The 19,217-nt window shown below is 36.5% G+C and overlaps 1 protein-coding gene across 1 annotated transcript in view; it reads right to left on the bottom strand.

Annotated features, from left to right (window-relative positions):
• ATRNL1 (attractin like 1) overlaps window positions 1–19,217 on the bottom strand; it is a 439,114-nt gene that overhangs the window by 395,753 nt on the left and 24,144 nt on the right. Inside the window, exons 2-4 of the mRNA XM_082285771.1 lie at window positions 4,398–4,481; window positions 2,312–2,425; window positions 1,746–1,874 (exon numbers count right to left, since the gene is read on the bottom strand). Of these exons, the coding sequence (XP_082141897.1) occupies window positions 1,746–1,874; window positions 2,312–2,425; window positions 4,398–4,481 (327 nt within the window). The remainder of the gene's footprint in view (window positions 1–1,745; window positions 1,875–2,311; window positions 2,426–4,397; window positions 4,482–19,217) is intronic.

Raw genomic sequence — 19,217 nt, 5'->3', positions numbered from 1 at the left:
AAGAAAATGAGAAGAACTGAATCAGTAGAATTGGAAGCAAGTTGCCCGACTCCAAGGAACAGAAAACGTACTCAGACTGTTCTGGAGTAATTACAGTTGTTTGCTACTGGAATGGCACTTTAGTCACAGATTTTGTGTTTCTGTCTTCCCCAAAATAAAGGAATACAAGCAGTCCATCAAGATGAAGTTGAAAAATAAGGAAGAGGGTAACAGAAGCAGAGTGCAATAGACCAGTGACAGAAGCAAAGTTAATGCAGCCATAAAAAGTAATTGTAGGCACTTCTTTATCATAAAAACTGTTACAGTTGGTTCATTTAAAAAAAAATTTAAACTATCCATTGCAATAAAAGACACAGAAGAACAGAGTACATCGAATTTCATGAGTTATACATGTAATGGAATTAAACACTGGCATGTTTTTTCATTTATTTTAAATCTACGAAAAAAATTAGGTAATGATATGTAGCATACACCACATTACCAAGTAATGAAAGAATGCACATACACTCATTTCTTAAGAATGCCAAGTCATATTGCCATTTGCTCCCAAGACAAATAAAAAAAGCATAATAAAAGCTTCAGGGATAACTGAAAAATTTATGTAATTACAACAGAAAGTCTGCCAGGTGATTGCAGTTTACTGATGTCAACTGACAAAAATTAAAAATACCCAGTCTTCTAGGCTGCCATTTCCAATGCAATGTATACAGTGAGGTTTCCCAAACCTTGAATAGCTATTTATTATCTGGTCAAAGGTGGGCAATCTGCTGCAAATTACAGCAATAATCTTCCCACAGACAATTTAACAAGTACTGTGCCAAGAGCAGAGCTATGGTCACAAACACGAATTTTAAACTAATAAAAAATATGACAAAAGTATTACATGTACTTCCACATAAGAAATGCAGTGCTGGCCACCACACCCCAATAACTGGTATTTCAGAATCTGAAGGGATTGAGAGAAAGAAACAAGCATATCTTCAACCATGGAAAAACTGTCACATGAAGAAACAGGTCCGAAAGGACCAAGCAATTCCCTCTTGAACCAAGGCATCCAATATGAAGAGATGTTGCATTGTGTCACATGCACATCCCAAATGAGACAGAAGTTGCAAATAAAAAGGAAAAGGCTCAGGTCTGCTGGATGCATATTTAGAGACGCTGACACAGAACAGGAGGCTGGACAAAAGCAATCATGGTTATATCAGATTAGACTTTGCCATCAGAGAAACTAAAAGACAGTGCAGGTAAGATTTATGAAGGCAGAGTGCAGACTGAGATGGAAAATAGGAGGGGAAATACCAAGAAGAAGAAAAGAAATTGAATTAAACAATTAAATTGTGTGACTGGCACAAAAATCCAAGTGGAATTGCCGGCAAGGTTTCAAAAGCCACAGTACATTCAGCAAGACAAATCAAGCAACAGATGATCCTAGATGATTCCCTAGAGAAGGGAATTTATATGACAGAAGATATAATCTCCCTTCTAGTCCATATGACAAGTATATGTGTTGGATAAACACTGGAGAGGATACATTCTAGTTCCATATGGCATAGGAAAAACATACTCTGGGAATGGCCATGTGACTTCACTCAAAAAAACCATACTCTAGGAGTTTTTTGCCCTAACTCACACCTTAATAATTTATTATAAGCCCAGGTCCCTGGTTTTAGACACTTATCACTAAGTATGATTCTTATGCTATGAAAAAAACGAAGGTAATTACTTAGTACAAAAATACTCACGAATAAAAAATGTTAAATCCCGTTAGGTTATAAGCAGCATCACTGAAAAAGTGCAGCAATGCATAGCCAGATGTAGTAACCACTTCAGGAACAGTTTCATTTCCACGCACTTCAGGGACTATCAGACCACTGGAAAAGAGAAGGAGAAACATGTTTTTAAGCAATCTTTGGCATAACTGGGGGGAAAAAAAAGGAAAGAGAGAGTTTAAAAAGATAACTCATAATTAAAAAACTTCTTTTTAAAAAACAAGTCATAAAATGTGTATAAAACTTGTCCATGTCTCTGCAAGGTCAGGCAGGGGTTTCCAGGAAAATGCCTGTGTATAAGCATTAACATTCCATGCAATGTCAGCAGTAAGTATCCAAATAATGGATTTATGCTATGATTATCTAACCAAAACTCCAATGTTTAGGAATGCATTCTAATAAAACTTTACATACGTGTTCCCACAATATTAAGAAAGCAAGCAGTTAACATATTAAAGCATCTGTTACTTTTTTTCCCCCAATAACCAAAAATGTCCATACATGACTACTTGGATTGAAAGATTAATTAATACACTCACCTAAATACAGCTATTAAAGGTGCATATATTGAATCTCCATCGTATACATACATATGGTCCCAACTACATTCTGTGGCAAAGTGATTAAATCTTAATCTTAGTATCGCATTTGGACTGAAAAAAAAGAACATTGATGTACAACATTATTTACAGAATTACTGAGCTCATAAGATAAAGAACTCACAGTAGAATTGATCAGGCCAACATAACTGTATTAAGATTTTGAGTAGTAACTAAACATTTCAAAGTGTGAAATAACAAAAGCCAGGGCAAGAAAATGTTTCCCTTTATCTTAGAAAATTTTAAAATAACATATTCAGTCCAAGACTAATAATCCCTAAAGTTAATAAGATACTTAAAATCACCAGATTTTATCAGTGTTCAGAACCACAACTTTAGAGCAACTAAAATATCTCATATTAATACACTAGCTTTACTTCACAGTATCAGGACTATGAACTTCAAAGAATCTTTCAAGATAAAATCACCTATACATCCTCTTTCCAGTATTACACTAATTATTAAAAATAAAAATCTTAAAACACAAATCTGAAATTGCAACCAATATTAGTGCAAGTGCCTGCTTCCCCCCCTCTGCCCACAAGTGGGAAATGTCACCAGTTGTTAGCTGAGGTCCAAATGGATCTGTAAACTTTCTGAAAGGGGAATTTTTTATATATCACAGAATTTTATATATATGATTATATATATATTATCATTATATACATATATATATACATATTCCATGAAATATAATGATTATTTTCTTTTAGTTCTCCTCACTACTGACAGGCTTGAGTGCAACTTGTCAGTTTGGAAAACGTGGGGTTTTGTGACAGATCCTTTGGAGAGAGCTCTTTGTTCATGTTTTAAGGCTGAATATTATACACATATGTGACTTCCTTGTGTGCTGACATTTTGCACAGTGCTCCTGGGTTGCTTTACTCCTCCCCAGACTGTGCAGCACATTGATTCCTCCAGCTACCCTGGCTACTCTGCCATCTCCTGAGAACAGGAGGAATGGGGTGGGGAACAGCTTCAAAGCAGAGTTTGCCTGCAGTCCTGAGGCGTGTTTCCACTTTAGCACAGAGCAGTGCAAATATTCCTGAGCTAGACTGAGTAAAAAGAGAAGTCTAGATAGGTCAGAAACATATTCAGGCTTGCCATCTAGATATCAAAGCTTCATTTTAAATGATTTTGCAAACTACCTGTATCTTCACTGTTGCTTTGTTTAAATTACTGTCTGCATATAAGCAGACCAAAGTTAGATCAGACACATCATTCCTGAACTGCAGCAATGGACCACATAATTGAGATTATGACAACATGGAAACACAGAAGGAGTTAATTTTCTTCTAGAATGTTAGTAGAACTCTGAACTAGAGTCAGCAAAATCCTGACCCATACCCTGAGGGGAAAAAAATCCCCCTGAAATGTAACCAATTTGTGCCATTAACACTTAGCCATACTAATTTATGTGTCTCATTATATCTTCAGGCATGTCTGTGTGTTTCTGTGCTGCATAAACTGAAAAATTAGCAACAGGCATCTAAACTGTAGTCACAAAACTATTTTAAAATTAAGTACATGAGGAGCTGTAGAATGCAAAGGAAAATACTTTATAGAAGCGCTAGCTTTTGAGAAACACGTAACTGAATAAGCATTCTGTACTTGAGGCCATTCCTCATTTATCACTGATATGAGTTAAATAAGATAAGTCAGGTAATGAGTTAAAAAAAGATTCTGTAACTACTTTTGGAACTTATACAAAGGTACTCAAATGTGCAACAAATTTATCACTGGGTTTTGAGGGCCTGCAGCACTGGCCAAATACTGATGTCAGCCTAATTTTTGCCAGCAATTTGAATGGGAATGGAATTCAGCCAACTCTAAGCAATCCTGAAAATCCTACTATCATTTTTTTTTTTAACTCTATATAATATTTAAACAAAACCAAAACAAACTAACAAAACACCAAACTGTTCATATTGTATCCTCATGCAGTCTCTATGTGGGTTCTTTTGATCTCTAGAATACACAGTACCAAACCATTCAGAAAACTGAAGCTATAAAAATAGATACTTACTATCCTTCAATTAACCATGTGCATTTAGTTTTATATTTATAATTTATAGGTCCATCTGTTAAATATCCAGAAGGTTCTGTTAACCTATAAGAAAAAAAACAGTGCTGGAATAAACCAGAGACAACACAACATAACATGAATCACTGACATGCCAATAGAATCTTTCTGTTTGGAAAGAAAATTGGGAGTAGGGAAAACAGTCAAGTCTCTCTTCGCATTTCTCATCACACTGTTTGTGCTCATAAAAACTTGAATTCTGATTATTCTATATCATTGATTTGCTTTCTTCCCCCAGGCATTCACTTGTATTTTTTCTAGTTCAGTAGCAAATAATTTAAATTATCCTTCACACAAAATGGATCCAAGCCAATGTAAGGGAGTTTTGTTTAAGAGCATTTTGGTTTGCTTTGCTTATTTGCTTTGCCATTGCCTTACAACTTACTTCTGAAATAAGACAACACCAGCCATGGGAAAACTCTCCTAGATCAAGACAAATTAAGATATAAATTTAAATAAGCATATCTGTCAGCCTCTTCCTCTGTTATTCCTAGTCAGTACTCTGTCTCTTCACAGTGGTCTCCAGTGACTACCCAGGAAGGAGTTTAAATCCCTACAGATTCTCCACACAGCATTACACCACCTTCAATGACTTGCAGCTCAGGGACACTTTCAGTCCACAGCTGTGCCTTTGGGTTCATGTTTTATACCACTCAAAATGTAATGATCTGTGTTTTATTTCCCTTCTTTCCCTCCTCTGCCCCTTTTCCAACCTGGGAAATCCTTTCTCCCTGCTTTTAATATATCTTTTGTATTCTTCTAGAGCCTGCTGAGATGCAACACAGATCAGCATATTGTATTCAAGATGCAAGTGAACCATGAATTTGCACAGTAGCAATATTATTTCCATTTTATTCTCTGTTCCAATTTAAGATTTTATTTGCTCTTTCAACAACTACTATTCTGACATTTGAAACAGAAGTAGCTGCTGTAACCTTTTTTTTGAGTGGTAATAGCTCAATATTCATCACATATAGAAATTCCTTTAATGTAGAAAGAGAACCTTTTTCATCCATTCATATATATTACTTTGTATTAATCTATGCAGTGATAAAACAGTAGATTAAATCCAATAATCTATTAACATAAAAGCTTTCTGAAAGAGCCTGGTATCTTCAACACACTGTATCATCACTACTCCACTCCATTTTCTGCATCCTTTACGATTATGGTCAGGCCTTAACACACATCTCTGGTGGCCTTACTCCACTGGGGAAACAGACCATCCCACTCTTTAACAACAAATAATAACAAATATAAATACATCTTCAGGAACACTCATTTCTTTCACTATATTGTTGAAAGAGAATCATTAAGAATAGGTATCACTGAATAAGAAAAGCTTTGTTTGTCTGGTTTTTGTGGGGGTTTTTTCATACATAAGATTCCAATCAAAATCATTTCAGTGCTGTCATATGATTTATATACAGAAGTCTTATTTAGCAATCCAGAGAAGATTTATTTTCCTGGAAGAAGTGTGAAATATTACAAGAACTTATTTGCAGTCATGACCATTGCCTTCTTAGTGGTTGTATAGTGCAATGGAGGTGACTTACAAGAGTTGTTTTTATTAGATCAGCCCTTTGGTACTAGTAAAGCACAAACAATTTCCCTTGTCTCCTAGGCTGATAATTTTTTGGTAAGTAGTTCCTTTTGGAAGAGTAGATAGCCTTTGAAACAGCCATTTCACTTGTTGGGAAAAAAAGTAAATAAGTAAGAGCACGACATTGCTTTGCAATAATGTTCATAGAAAATGGTAAGATAAGGGGTTATTCTATTTAAAATAAATACATAGCAAGACAGATGGGAATTACTTTAAGTTTCTTGAGTAATACCAAGAACTTTTCTGTATTATTTTTCTTTCCAAGTGTTATCAAATACCAAATCCCATAACTAACAAAGATAAGCAGTGCCACTTTCAGGTAACCCCTTGCCCAATCAAGGGCAATGTTCTCTTTCATATAAAGCCAGGTATTCATCAGCAGTTTTCCTCTGTGACTAACAGTGATTCTGTCAAATAACCACAATCCAGATGAGTCAACCTGGCTATGCACTCATTAGTCACAAAAGGTGCCTGCACTGCACCCCACTCCTCGCTCACTGCTGAGAAAGCCTCAGTGATGAGAGGAAGCCAGAACAATTTGTGCAGCCTGCTCAGGCACCACAGGTTTGTCACACCTAGACTCCAAGCTTCTAAACAGAACACGCAGGGGAGTAGCTGACACTGTATATTGTCATTGAAATTGCACATTGGTTTTCATAAGCACAATAATATTTTTTCTAGTTGGCAGGGTTATAATCAAAGCCTAAAAAGAATTAGAGGGTGCATGGCAAGAGAACATTTCCCATCTTGTATAGATGAGAAATCTATACCGATTTCACATAAAACAGATCTACCAAATAACAGAAAGAAGTCGGGATGCTGCACATTTAAAGGCATTCTGAAGCACCAGTGACAGATCAGTCACTCACCAATTTATCAGTCAGCAATAGCTTCCATGAAAGATGTGTGACACTACAGGGCGTTTCATTCACCAGACAAATACACCAGAAATGCAAGGGCTAAAGCCAACACAGGGCAACCAAAATGTGCAACAAAGGGATAGCTACATTCACCTGGAATATTACCACTGCTGTAAAATAATGGCAAATATAACTGAGATAGAATATACAGTGGCAATGTTTATATTTACCACTGCAGAGACTTTAAACCAAGACTGATGCATTTCAGGAAAAGAGAAACGTATGTTCTAGTTCAGTCAGAAATTATTGGTCCAATGTGAAGGAGTAGTCAGATTAAATCTATGCCCTGCAATACATAAGACGTCAGAGCAGTTTATTAAAATGGCCTTCCCTGCTGTAATATTTACAGATCTGTGAAAAAGCTGTCTTGTCATCTCCTGTATCTTCCTGCAAAAAATGATACCACCAAATCTTCCAGAGAGGGGCACTAATTTAAACCAGGAAAGTCACTGGCTATTTTCTGTCATCAGCAGAACATGAAGATCTACCAAACTGCTGGTAGATGGACAGAGGTCTGATTTATAATACCGGTGCTTTAGGAAAAACAAAGCATAAGGTACAGTCCTAATATTACAAATATTCACTATGAAACAAAGAGTTATGAAGAAATTAATTTATGTGTATATTACTTAGTGCTACGCTTCTACTGATAATTTTAATAAAATGTTGGATTACTTTGCAATTCCCACTTCAGATGTATCTGAATATACAATATAGAGCATATTTTGCTTTATGGATCAATCTCAATATCAGTATTGGTGTGTCAGTCAAGAGCTCTTCTCTCCATTGCTGAAAAATTTTGCTCCATCTCCTTTTCATCTTTAATGAAAATATGTTTTATTAAAAAGAAATAAAAATCAATAACTGTGCTTCAAAGTTATAAGATGAAGTTCTTCATAAATAGATGTACTGGCAACCTTTCTAGTTGAGACCTTGTGCTTAACATTTACACCAGAGAAAGAGACTGCACAGATCTGAGATCAGCTGAATATATTAATAAAGATGGAAAAAAATTCAGACCACCTGGCAGCACAAGCCTGAGTCAGTGAGGAAGAAATGCAGAAGTGATCAAGAGGCCATTTCTCATACCAAAATATTAAGTGACAGACTAAGAAGGTTTTCCAGTATTTTTTTCAAAGGAATATCTGAAAAACAGTATGTTCTGAAAAACCCACAAAGCCAGATTTTTCTTTTCCAGGCATAAAGCATTGACTAGCACCTGATAAAAATCCAAAGAATTTGCATTTGATTTTTCTGTATTTTTACATTTATTGTATAACTTGCTGTTGGTTATTTTTTTTTCACAGCACATATGAAAACAGGGTATACTGAACATACTGTAGCTCTAATTTTTCTTCAATGACTAATCAAGAGGAATAAATATTTAATACATTAAAAAAATATTTGCATATGCCAATCACACTCCTCTACTTGTTACATACTGCTTTGCACTAATAGAAGAAGGTATATTTAGAAACACAGTAAGGACATTCACTACAACTTCTCACATGACAAGTAATCACAGGCCTGCTCTTAAATAGGTTTCAGTTTACTCATTGACAAAGTAGCAGTTTCTGTTGCAAAGTGTCCCTAGTGATTAATTCGGTTCATCCTGAGTTCATCCTTCTAAATTATTTCAAACAAAACCATGCTCCAAAACTCACAGAAAAGTAAAATCAAAATTAGAATGCATAAACAAATTTTCCCCATAAGGATATATCCTGTATTTCAAGAAGCTTAACACTTGTGATTAAAAAAAACTAAATTAGCTGGGATATAAATCTGGTGTAAAACATCAATTTAAGGTTTATTCTGGCAGGCGTTCTGTTTCTGAAAAAGGCTGTTATTCTATAGCCCATTTTTGTAATAGTCCCCAAAACAACTGAAAGGATGCTAAAGAAGTAGAAGTTATTTCCAAAGTCCAAACTTATATGGCATCTTCCTTATGCAATGTATTTTCCCTTACATAAAAGAAATCTGTTCCCTTGCTTAGGCTGCACAACATTGCATAAGCTCACAGAACATAGACAGGACAGGTTGTTTAGAATAGGATATCTGGATGTGTGACTCTGAGGGATTCTACAGTGACTTGAAATAAGAAAATGTGGGCACAGTCTTACAAAGAGCAGGTAAACAGACCAGATGCAAAAGATAAAACTAGTATTACAATATTAAACGTAATATTTATTCTATTTAAAATTAAAATGTGAAAATATGCATTAACTAAAGAATTTTCTTCTACCTCCTCACAAGGTGGTACCTGATTTTTTTTTAAACAAAAACCTCTTAAACTGCCATTTCAGTTACAACATGCCCTAACACCTCTCCAAACCATACTGAAACTTTTTGTCTGTTATTTGTCTGATCTTATCTTAATAATTCCAATGACAAAAGTCTACAATCTTTTTAGGCAACCTATTTTAGTACTGACCTATTATTAGAAAGTATTTCTAAATGTCTAATTCATCTTTCTTTCCTTACTTAAACATATTTCCTCTAGGCAGACCTGGAAATCAGGTAATATTCTTCCCCTTTCAGCTCACCTTTTACAACCATCTACCTTCAGCCTTTTCTTCTCTGAATAAAGCAATTCAATCTAGCATTCCTCACGAGTCATTTTCTAGACTTCCTTCCTCTAGAGGTTTTCCAAGTCATCTGCATCTCAAAATGGTGCCTACTTCTCCAGCTGTAGCCTGACCAGCATAGCAACCAGAGAATTATTTAATAAACATAATGTGGCCAGTTCTCCTGAATGTAAGTAGCAGAAGAACTGCTTTTATGCTGATTTGTGTACAACCTGTAATTCCCCAAGATTGCCAACTTCCTCCACAGGAGGAACTAAATAGTATTACTCTAGTTCATCTTACTGAGGTTAATCATGCCTGCTCAAGTGTAGAAATTCAAATCCAATTCTACCAGTATCAGGCAGCCTTATATGGGATCAATGCAGCTCACATCAGCTGGAAATTGCTGCATGGAAAATTTCATTTATAACCACTTGTGCAGTAGGAAAACCTTTTTTTCTTTCTCTGATATAAACAGTCACTTAAAAGATAGTAACTTCTGGCCAAAATGCTTAGTGAGGAACCCTACTTAAACAGCAATGAACCCCACAAGAAAAGAAAAAATTCTATTTGTGTATCTTTGTGATAAAGGTCTTCAAAAAAACTCCTGCATGTTTCATAACAGCCCTTTTTCTATTACTCAACTACGTCAACAGTTTCTGAATATTCATATTCATTATTCATGCACCTTAAAAAGCACTAACATAAAGGCAGCACTAGCAAAAATTAAAACTCCAGTGCACCCATGATCTTCATCATTACAGTTGCTTTAATTTTGTATACTATAATGCAAGTCATTCAAGCAATTACAACACGGCACCATTTTTTGTGTTGGTTAAAACTAAGCAGTTGTCAGACAACAGCACTGTGAATTAGAGGCACTGCACCAAAGTTTTCCTCCTCATGGTTCTAAATATTAAATCTAAAGAAAAGTACTGACACAAAGAAAAGAGCTTTCTACTTTTTCTTCATGTAAAGAAATTTTCCCCTTAGGTTTCCAGTAACAATATGTGTCAAAATGATCCATTTCAAGTTTTTTTTGACAAAATTATTCACAGAATTATAGGTGAATAGAGTCCAAGAGATAAGGTGAATAACAGGCACAGAAATCGCTCCCACTGCACAAATGATTGGAGTATTTTCATTTAAACGCTTGATACATGAAGGGAGAAAATAACCCTACTGAAAGTATAGCTGCATAGAATGGATCTTGAAAAAAGCCATCCTGACTTTTGTCTTCAGATTTTTCTTCAGATTACACGCATATATATTCCCTAAAATATGTGAGTATAAGCCATAAGTATCTAAAAAACCAATCCAAATGCTGATTGTCTTGAATCTAAGCAAAGAAATACACCACTACTAAGTACCGTATCACCCCAAATATTCAGAAGTTATCAAGAACCAAGAAAGCTTTTATGGTATCTAGTTTTACACAGATAGATTTACATGTAATATTTATGAAAACTTCCTATAAAATTGAGTGGAGTTGAATCAGTTTACAGAGTTCAACAGCAAACTCCATATTTTCTACAGAACTGCTACACCAATTAACAGTTCAAATCTTGCCAATATTTTCCAGGTGGCAGTGGTCCTCCATCTCAACTTGGAGATCAGTGCCTTTTAAAAGATACTGCAAATAGCACGGTATCCTCCACTGACCTGGAAAAAACTTAGTGAAAAGAAATGAAGCGAAAGAAATGTAGTTTCACCTCTCTTATCTGGAATACTACAGACATTTCTTATTTCCTATTTTAATATCATGGTTCGACAAAGTCATATGAGACAGGCATATACTCTATAAGAAATGCTCAGGCCAGTTCATAGATGGCATCCAAAATTCTGTCTATAAATAGGTCTGCCACCATACTTAAAATTAAGAATTGATAGAAAATCAAGTTGGCATTTGATACAAACACAAGACATGATATAATACCCTGTATCACCATCCCATCCAAGTATGGCTGCAAATGCTACTCCGCATATAATATCCCAAAGGTCAAAAAGGTATATAAAAATAATTCCTGTTTTGAGTAAGAGGCAGACCATCTACCCAATGCACTGACTGAACTTCTTGTACTCAGTTTCACATCTTGGTTACTCATTTGCTCAAAAAAAGAGCAAGGTTTGAAATATTCAAAGTTCTGACAATTCAGTCTTGATTCAGAAGAATATTGACAATAATACCAAAGTTTTCTCAAGTATGCAGATAGTTACTATTAGAAGCAAATAGGAATCATAAAAGAATCTGCCAGGAAGCAAGGAGACACCCCATTGCTCTAACATTTTACAATGTTTGCTTCAGCCAAGAGTTATTTTTATGGCCAAATGTTGCCAAGATAATGAAGCAATTAATTAAAAAAAAAAAAAAAAAAAAAACAAGAACACATTCCACCAGACTGAAGTGGTCCTATTACTTACTTTTTCCTACCAGATTAACACTGTTATTATTTCATTTAGAAAAGTTCTGTACCTTCATAGATTATGTTGCTTTAAGATCACCCTTATGTTGCTTTAAGATCACTCGGAGTAACACATTATCCTTATATTATTCCCTATGTTGAAAACAAACAAAAAAAAGTTATAGTTTTGGTTTCTTTAACAGCAAGAGCTCTTTTTTCTAGGATTTATTTTCCACAAGGCAGCCTCCATTTCCAAAAGTAACATGGTTAAGCGTATGTTCTGGCATTATTTTGTTAACATCTCAAAGCTCTGTCAGGGTACACTTCATCCTATCTTCCAGATCACCACTTGTTAGGACCAATATTGATCCCAGGTGGATCCCACTTGCAACAGGAGCTGTTTACACATGACCAGGCAGACAGCTCCCCACCCACTGCACAGATCCCTTGTCTAGACCCCAACACATCCATTTCTGTACCAGGAGGGTGTGGGAAACCATATCAAAAGCCTTGGAGAAATTCAGGTAGACAATGTCTCAGCCCACATCATCAATAAAGTTACTTAGTCGCAAAAGGCAATCAGGTTTGTCAAGCACATTTTGCCCTTGGTGACTCTCTGCTGACTTGTCCCACTCATGTGTTTCATCTGACTTGTAATAGTCAGATGAATAGATAATTAGAATTCATTCCATAACTTTCCCAGAAACAAAAGTAAGACTGATGGGCCTAATAATTTCCTGGACCTTCCTTTTAGTCCTTTTTGTAGATAGAGTTGTCATGAGCTTTCTTCCAGTCTTCTGAAATCCAGTCCTTCAATCTCCACAACTTCTCAAAGATTATGGAGAGCAGCCTCACAACAGGAGCCAGCTCTCTGAACACCCTCAGATGGATTTTCTCAGGGCCCATTCATTAGTAGGGGTCAAGCTCCGTAATAGCTCCCAGTATTCCAAGCTCCCAGTAGTTCCCAACTATCCAAGACCAACTCCTCCACTGACGATGGGTCTGTGTTTGCATCAACCTGTAGCTTTGTTCCCAGGGCTGGGGGCCCAACAGTGCCAGTACAGACAGATGTGAACCAAGTGTTGAGAACCTCTGTCTTTCCACATCATTGGTGACTAATTCACCTCTCCTGCTTAACAGGCAATGTTGTGTTTTGTTCCTGCTTATTTCCATACCTGAAGAACAAACACTCTTCTTGTAGTTTTCCATACCTCTGGCCAATTTCAATTCAAGCTGAGCTTCTGCTTTTCTGACTGCATCTCTGCACACCCTGGAAATGCCCTTGTAGTCCTCACCATGTTTGTCTGCTTTTCCATCTCTGGTACAGTTCTCTTTTCAGCAGTCTCAGAAGCTCACAGCTAAGCCAAGGGGGTCTCTTGCTCCACCTACTTCCCTTACCTTTAAATACGATTCAATCTCAGTAGTTTCTATGTTAAAGTAAGATTGGCTACAGGTTTTGATCAAATCACAGGATTAACATGAGTGAAGGATAAAGTTATTTAGGAATTTTTATGCATTTGTGTATGTACTTTATACATATGTATATATTTATAAACTGAGCCATATATATGTATTTTATAAGACTTCTATAATTAATCAAACATGCTACAGTATTTTAAGATGTGGAGCAAAAAGTACATTGGCAAGGCAGGCTGAGGTACTTGGCAACAAGGTAATGCACTGTGCCAATTTTTCACTGTACATCACCATAAATCTCATTTTCACTTGTGACCTAGTTCAGGGTTTTAACTTAAGCTTCCTGAGGCAACAGGCAAATGCTCTAAATCCAGTGTGTCACCAACTCCTAAATTTCTCCTTGACTATTTAAATCAAGTATCTATGCTCACCAAGAGGCACCTGTTTCTGCCTTCCGGTCATTTAATATCTAACCATCAGATTCCATGTCTGTTACGGACAAAATTCTCATGGCAGGAAACTACCTCATACCAGAAGGGTGCAAGCACCAGGTTACAAAAGCTATATTAGTTTTGAAAACACAAAAATGCAGTAAAATTTGACACACACACACTTTCCAAAGGAAAAAAAAGCATAATTTTCTCTTAGCATCCCACCCTAGGGACAACCATAGCAGATTTTTTAAAATTTTATATTATTTATTATTTGTTTGGTTTTCAAGACTTTAAAAAATTCATTTATATATATAAAATTATATTTTTATATGTATTAAAAAAACCAGCAACTCCTCCTTCCTCTCTCTCCCCCTTCCCATCAGCACACATGTAGCTTCATAAGAGGTTCCCAGTCTCCAAACACAATCTCAGCACAAATGTTGAGATAAGAAGAGATGTAAGTTCTTTTAGAAATTTAATTGATTAATAAATTCAAAGGGCTGCTTACTGAGTAGATTTCAAGTACTGTCTTTCAGATAATTATATAGATAATCACTTACTTCCAACTTCTCTGGCTGTAGCAATTATCAGGACATTACACAAAGGCCATCCCTCTGTTTGCAGTAAAGAAATGGAATAATGGCATTCATGTCTCTAGGGTACTACAAAGCATTTTTGTTTGGGGAAATTAAAGATTCTTACCAGTAATAAAAGAGCATCATTTCAGAACACATTTTACTCATATGGCAGGTGTCATTTCACTCATATTTTCTGCTTGACTTTATAATTTATGGGTATGTCACAATGCTGTTAGCAACTTCCAACACTCCCTCTAGAAGTGGATGAAGAGGTATAAGAAAGAGACACTATGATATTTTGAGTGTTAACCGTGACAGCTGCAAGTTTCCCAGAACCAATCACTTAATATGTTGGTAGAGGGGTTTGGGCGTGTTTTTGTTTGCAGGGGTGTTTTTTTTTTGTTTTGGGGTTTCTGGGGAGCAGTGGGAGGATATCTCTAGCCTGTAATTTGTTCTGTATTTAAATATAAAACCAGAATAAAAGAAATACTGACGCCAAGTTTAAAACGACAAACAAAAGTTTTTAGCAATTTTAGTGAAATTCAGGAAGGGGGAACAAGAACACATGAAAATTATCCTGGGACTGTTGTCCCCCCCCCCACCGCCAGCCGGAGAATACAGGTATGGGGAACCTTGCTTGGAATGCCCCACTTTAACAGAATATAACAGCAAAACACACACCTACAAGCCCAGAACCCTCATGGGCCTGTTCATGCTATCCTTACAGGGATAGAGCAAGGCATGTGGGGGACACAGACAGCCTGCCTGGTCAGTGAGAGGCTACAGAAAGTGTAGAACTATCACTGATGAGCAGGAATTCTTATGATTGCTCCCAGGATAACAGGCTCTCAGAGGCTGACGATCTAACTTCTGTTAGGGGAAGTTCTCAAAGCTGCTGCTGATCTATTCCCACTCAGGTCAAACACAAAGCAGAATGGATTAGAAACAAGGACCCACTCTTCATCAAGACAGTAGAAACAGAAATTACACCTGTACAGAGAGAGGAGCTACTGGTACACAGCTTAGTGTTCAAAAGCCAGTAGGATTCGACAAAGCCATATGCTGAATTCTAAAGACAGTAAATTAGGCTGTTAGAAACAAGAAGGCAAGTAATCACTCTGAAATAGGGGCAGGAAAAAGCAGGGACCCTAAGGCTTAGAGAAAAAGTGATGATTCAGGTAGTAAAATGCACTAGAGCAGAGAATTGTTACAACACAGCTGCATGGTCAGGGAGAATGAGAAGAGTGGGTTGGTGCTGCCCCTTCTCAGATTCCATGAATCATATGCCAAAGGAGCATGAGCAGCACACCCTCCATGGGCCATGCTGTGGGACAAGCATTCCCAGCTCTTGGCAACTATGGACAGATACAGAAGCATTCAAATAGATACTTCTGTTATTTAATATGCCAGTTTACAAACATGCCATCAAGTATTCCTGTCAGCATTTCACTGCTTCAACTATAATTTAGTTATTTTTTGGAATGCAGCAAACTAGAAATCTAAATGGCTCTGGTCACCTCACTCAACAAGCCATCTAACCATCAATGCAGAATAAATTTCCTGGCAATGGTGGAATTCCTACCAAAGGGCCTTTCAAAGATACAACAAATATAGAGTAATTATTGCTTTATTTGATTGGCTTAAACAAAACTGGAAAACATAGCAAATTCAGAAAGAAGTGCACTGGTTTGCATACAGAAGACAGACATCTGAAAGGATATTATTCAGCTGAAGGAAGATTATTACTGCAAGGATGCCAATTAAAACTAATCCTGTTTAAATAAAATTTACTTTCCTTGTCTACATGACCTTACCTGCTCTACTGGATGGTTCCTTGAGTACTTTTCCAGTCCACTATACCAAGTAACAGGCATGCACTGACATAAGCAGAACCTTCTATATCATCAATAATTCAATCATAAACATTTTTGCTTGTTTTTTTTTTTTTTTCAATTGTGAGCAAAGAGAATTTATTTTTAAATGTTTTGGATGGTTGATTTTGCTTTTCAGAAAGTTTCACTACAGGTAAAAATAAGAGAGTAGATATGAAAACTAACAAAACCAATTCTCCTTCTGCCTAGAAAACCACAGAAACAGCAATAAATTTATAATTTTTATTGGAGAAAATTCATTAAATACTCCTTGAAAGACTCTATGTTATTGACATGGTCTGAGAGCAGCATTCATCAAGAATTGCAAAAGAATCCAGATCAAAAGAAACCCCTCACAATAACAAAAGTATTAATATGACTTTTACTCAGGTCTTGATTTGTGGACTAGAGCTTGGCATTTGTGCTACTATCTCAGGTAACTTACAGCTCTAAAGTGTCCATCAATGGTAGATGATCAAAACTGATTCTATGCTTATCAGTGATAAAATAATTTCTCTTGTAAAGAAAATGTTTTCAAAGATAAATTCCTGCAACATTAACAGCTTAATACCAGCAACAAGTCACAGGAAACAAATTTCCTTAAGCTTTCAGTTGACCTTAAAGGCTTTCAACACTTCTGCAATATATAAACAGTCTTCTTTCAACTTGTGACTTTTTCTAGACCAAGATCTTGCCAGAATCAAAGATGTTAGAAATCAAAACAAGTGCAAGACAAAAGAACATTCCCCCCTGTTTCAGGAAAATATCTGCATTACCTAAGACCACAGTTGAACCTCAATTTCTAATAGAGTTTCTGGTTGTTGCTACTCTTTTGTTAGATCTTATCCTACATAAGCATCTGTTCAGCAATGCTTAAAAGCAGAAGAGATTAAGAGCTGGGGGAGAAGGGGGGAAGTTTCAAGAGCAGAAAGGCTAATATTCCAGCATACTCAGCTGTAAAATGAATCAAAGCTGTTTTCAGGACATACTTCTAGATACATCTCTAAACATTCACCCCACAGTCAAAACAAACATTTTTTTTTTGGCCTTTGATTAGTCACCAGAAGGTGCTCTTAAATCATTAATCTGAGCTTCAATCACTCCTGACCTCTGTTCTCTGAGGACAGCATTGTGCACAGGCTCTTAGTAGGTCATTAAACTGGAACCTAGTCCAGTTAAAGCAAAATTCAAACTAATTCTAGCATGGTTAGCTTTTCAGTAAGGAAGCTGAGGGTTATCACCAGCCTTAAGAGATCCAAAGGGCTTGATGAATCATCCCCAAAACAAGCTTTTATTTAAAACTGCAAAAAACTAAGACACACCTCTATGGATGTATGCTCTCAAAAAGAAAAAAAAATCACAGAAATTCCGAAGAGAAGAGAATTACATATTTTACAGCATCTCAAACTAGACAATTAGGAAGCTTCATTCATTGCTTTAGGAGAAAAAATATTAAGATTTAGGATTTACAAATACAGCTGTTTTGATAAATTATTTAGACAAAGAGTTGAAAGGGAAAAACATGTTCATCCAAACATGTGGTACCTTAGTTTCAGTGATTAAATAAATTAAGGCAAATAAAGCACATAAACCATATACTTGTGGGAAGAGTTTTACTTTGATCTGTGAATTGGCTCATTTTTGTCAGCTGTTCATAAAATCCACAGCTGCATTTATACTTTAGCATATGTGTTCCCCCCCAAAATAGGTGCCAGATACAGATCAGGATGTATGAAACACCAGCAGCCATAGAGGCAGAACAAGGCACAATCTTGTACAGATGTTATTTTGCACCTTCTCTGCCTCCCAGCTAACCAAAACCGAAGCAGAGCCCCTTTCCCCTTGAGTTTTCTGTCCAAAATGGAAGCCAGGCACAAGCTGTAATGTGAACACACTGACCTGGCCAGCTACAAGTGGGCAGCACAGAGGAGGCTTTGCCCTCCCATCAGCGAGCACTCAACCAGCTCGTGGAGCTTGGAGTCACATGCAGAGTGACAATCAACAGGATCCATCTCCTGACCAAGGGAGACACACTAGGGTCATTTTTGTCTGACTTTCTCACCCTTAAAAAACCATCCTAATAAAATAGCTACTTCTTAAATACCAACTCTCAAAGTTATCTGAATATACAAGACTGAGATGGCTTCTTCAGCCTGAGATTGGTAATTGCCAGCCTAATGTCTGCTTTTGCATTTAGTTAGAAAATAAGCTGAATCTTTGCTTACAAAATCACTAGGAATACAAATTTTTAATCCCTTTACATTTTAAAATGCTTTTTCTTGAATTAGCCTAAGGATCTGAGTGTTCCAATTCACAGAAGTTCTTAGGCTGCAAATCCATTTACTAAAGACAGGATTATAGAGCACATGTGTATCATTTTACATATTATACTTTTAGGGAATTTAAACTGACAGGGCTGCCTTAAAAAGCTTTCAGTTGATAAGTGAGCTTTAAGGAAGTATTTACTCATATTTCTTGACTTTCAGTACATACCCTGTACTATCACAAAAACTTGAAGGGATCTAAAAATTTTACTAAGCATAAAAATGGACATAGCCCTTGTCAAAGTCGCCACAGTGTAAATCTGCAAGAGTTGCCTGTTGTGTACAACAGGGATATAGGATTAGGTCTTACAGGCAAGAGAGGGCAAAGCCCAGCTTCAGAAGATTGTTGGAAGACTTTCAACATTCTCAAGCTATAGTTCCAGATATTCTTCTCATTAGTGTTTTTACCACTCATTAGAGAAGAGTAGGATAAACACATAACTAACTTTGCACATGCCAGGAGAGTAAAGAAGGATCCTTCAGGTAACAGCTGGGGAAATTGGAGAAAATTAAGCTGAATGACTTGTCCCTTAAGTGGGTAGCTAAACATTTAAGAGAAAAAGCATCAGTCTCCAGAAGTAATTTAAGCTACTAAGCAGACAATATATGCCTGGGGAGGGGAGGAAACATGCCTTTGGTAAGCTTTCCAAG

The sequence above is a fragment of the Coloeus monedula genome (assembly GCF_965178545.1).
Source record: "Coloeus monedula genome assembly, chromosome: 8".
NCBI classification, from domain to species: Eukaryota; Metazoa; Chordata; class Aves; order Passeriformes; family Corvidae; genus Coloeus; species Coloeus monedula.
This window is presented reverse-complemented; position numbering and strand designations above follow the sequence as displayed.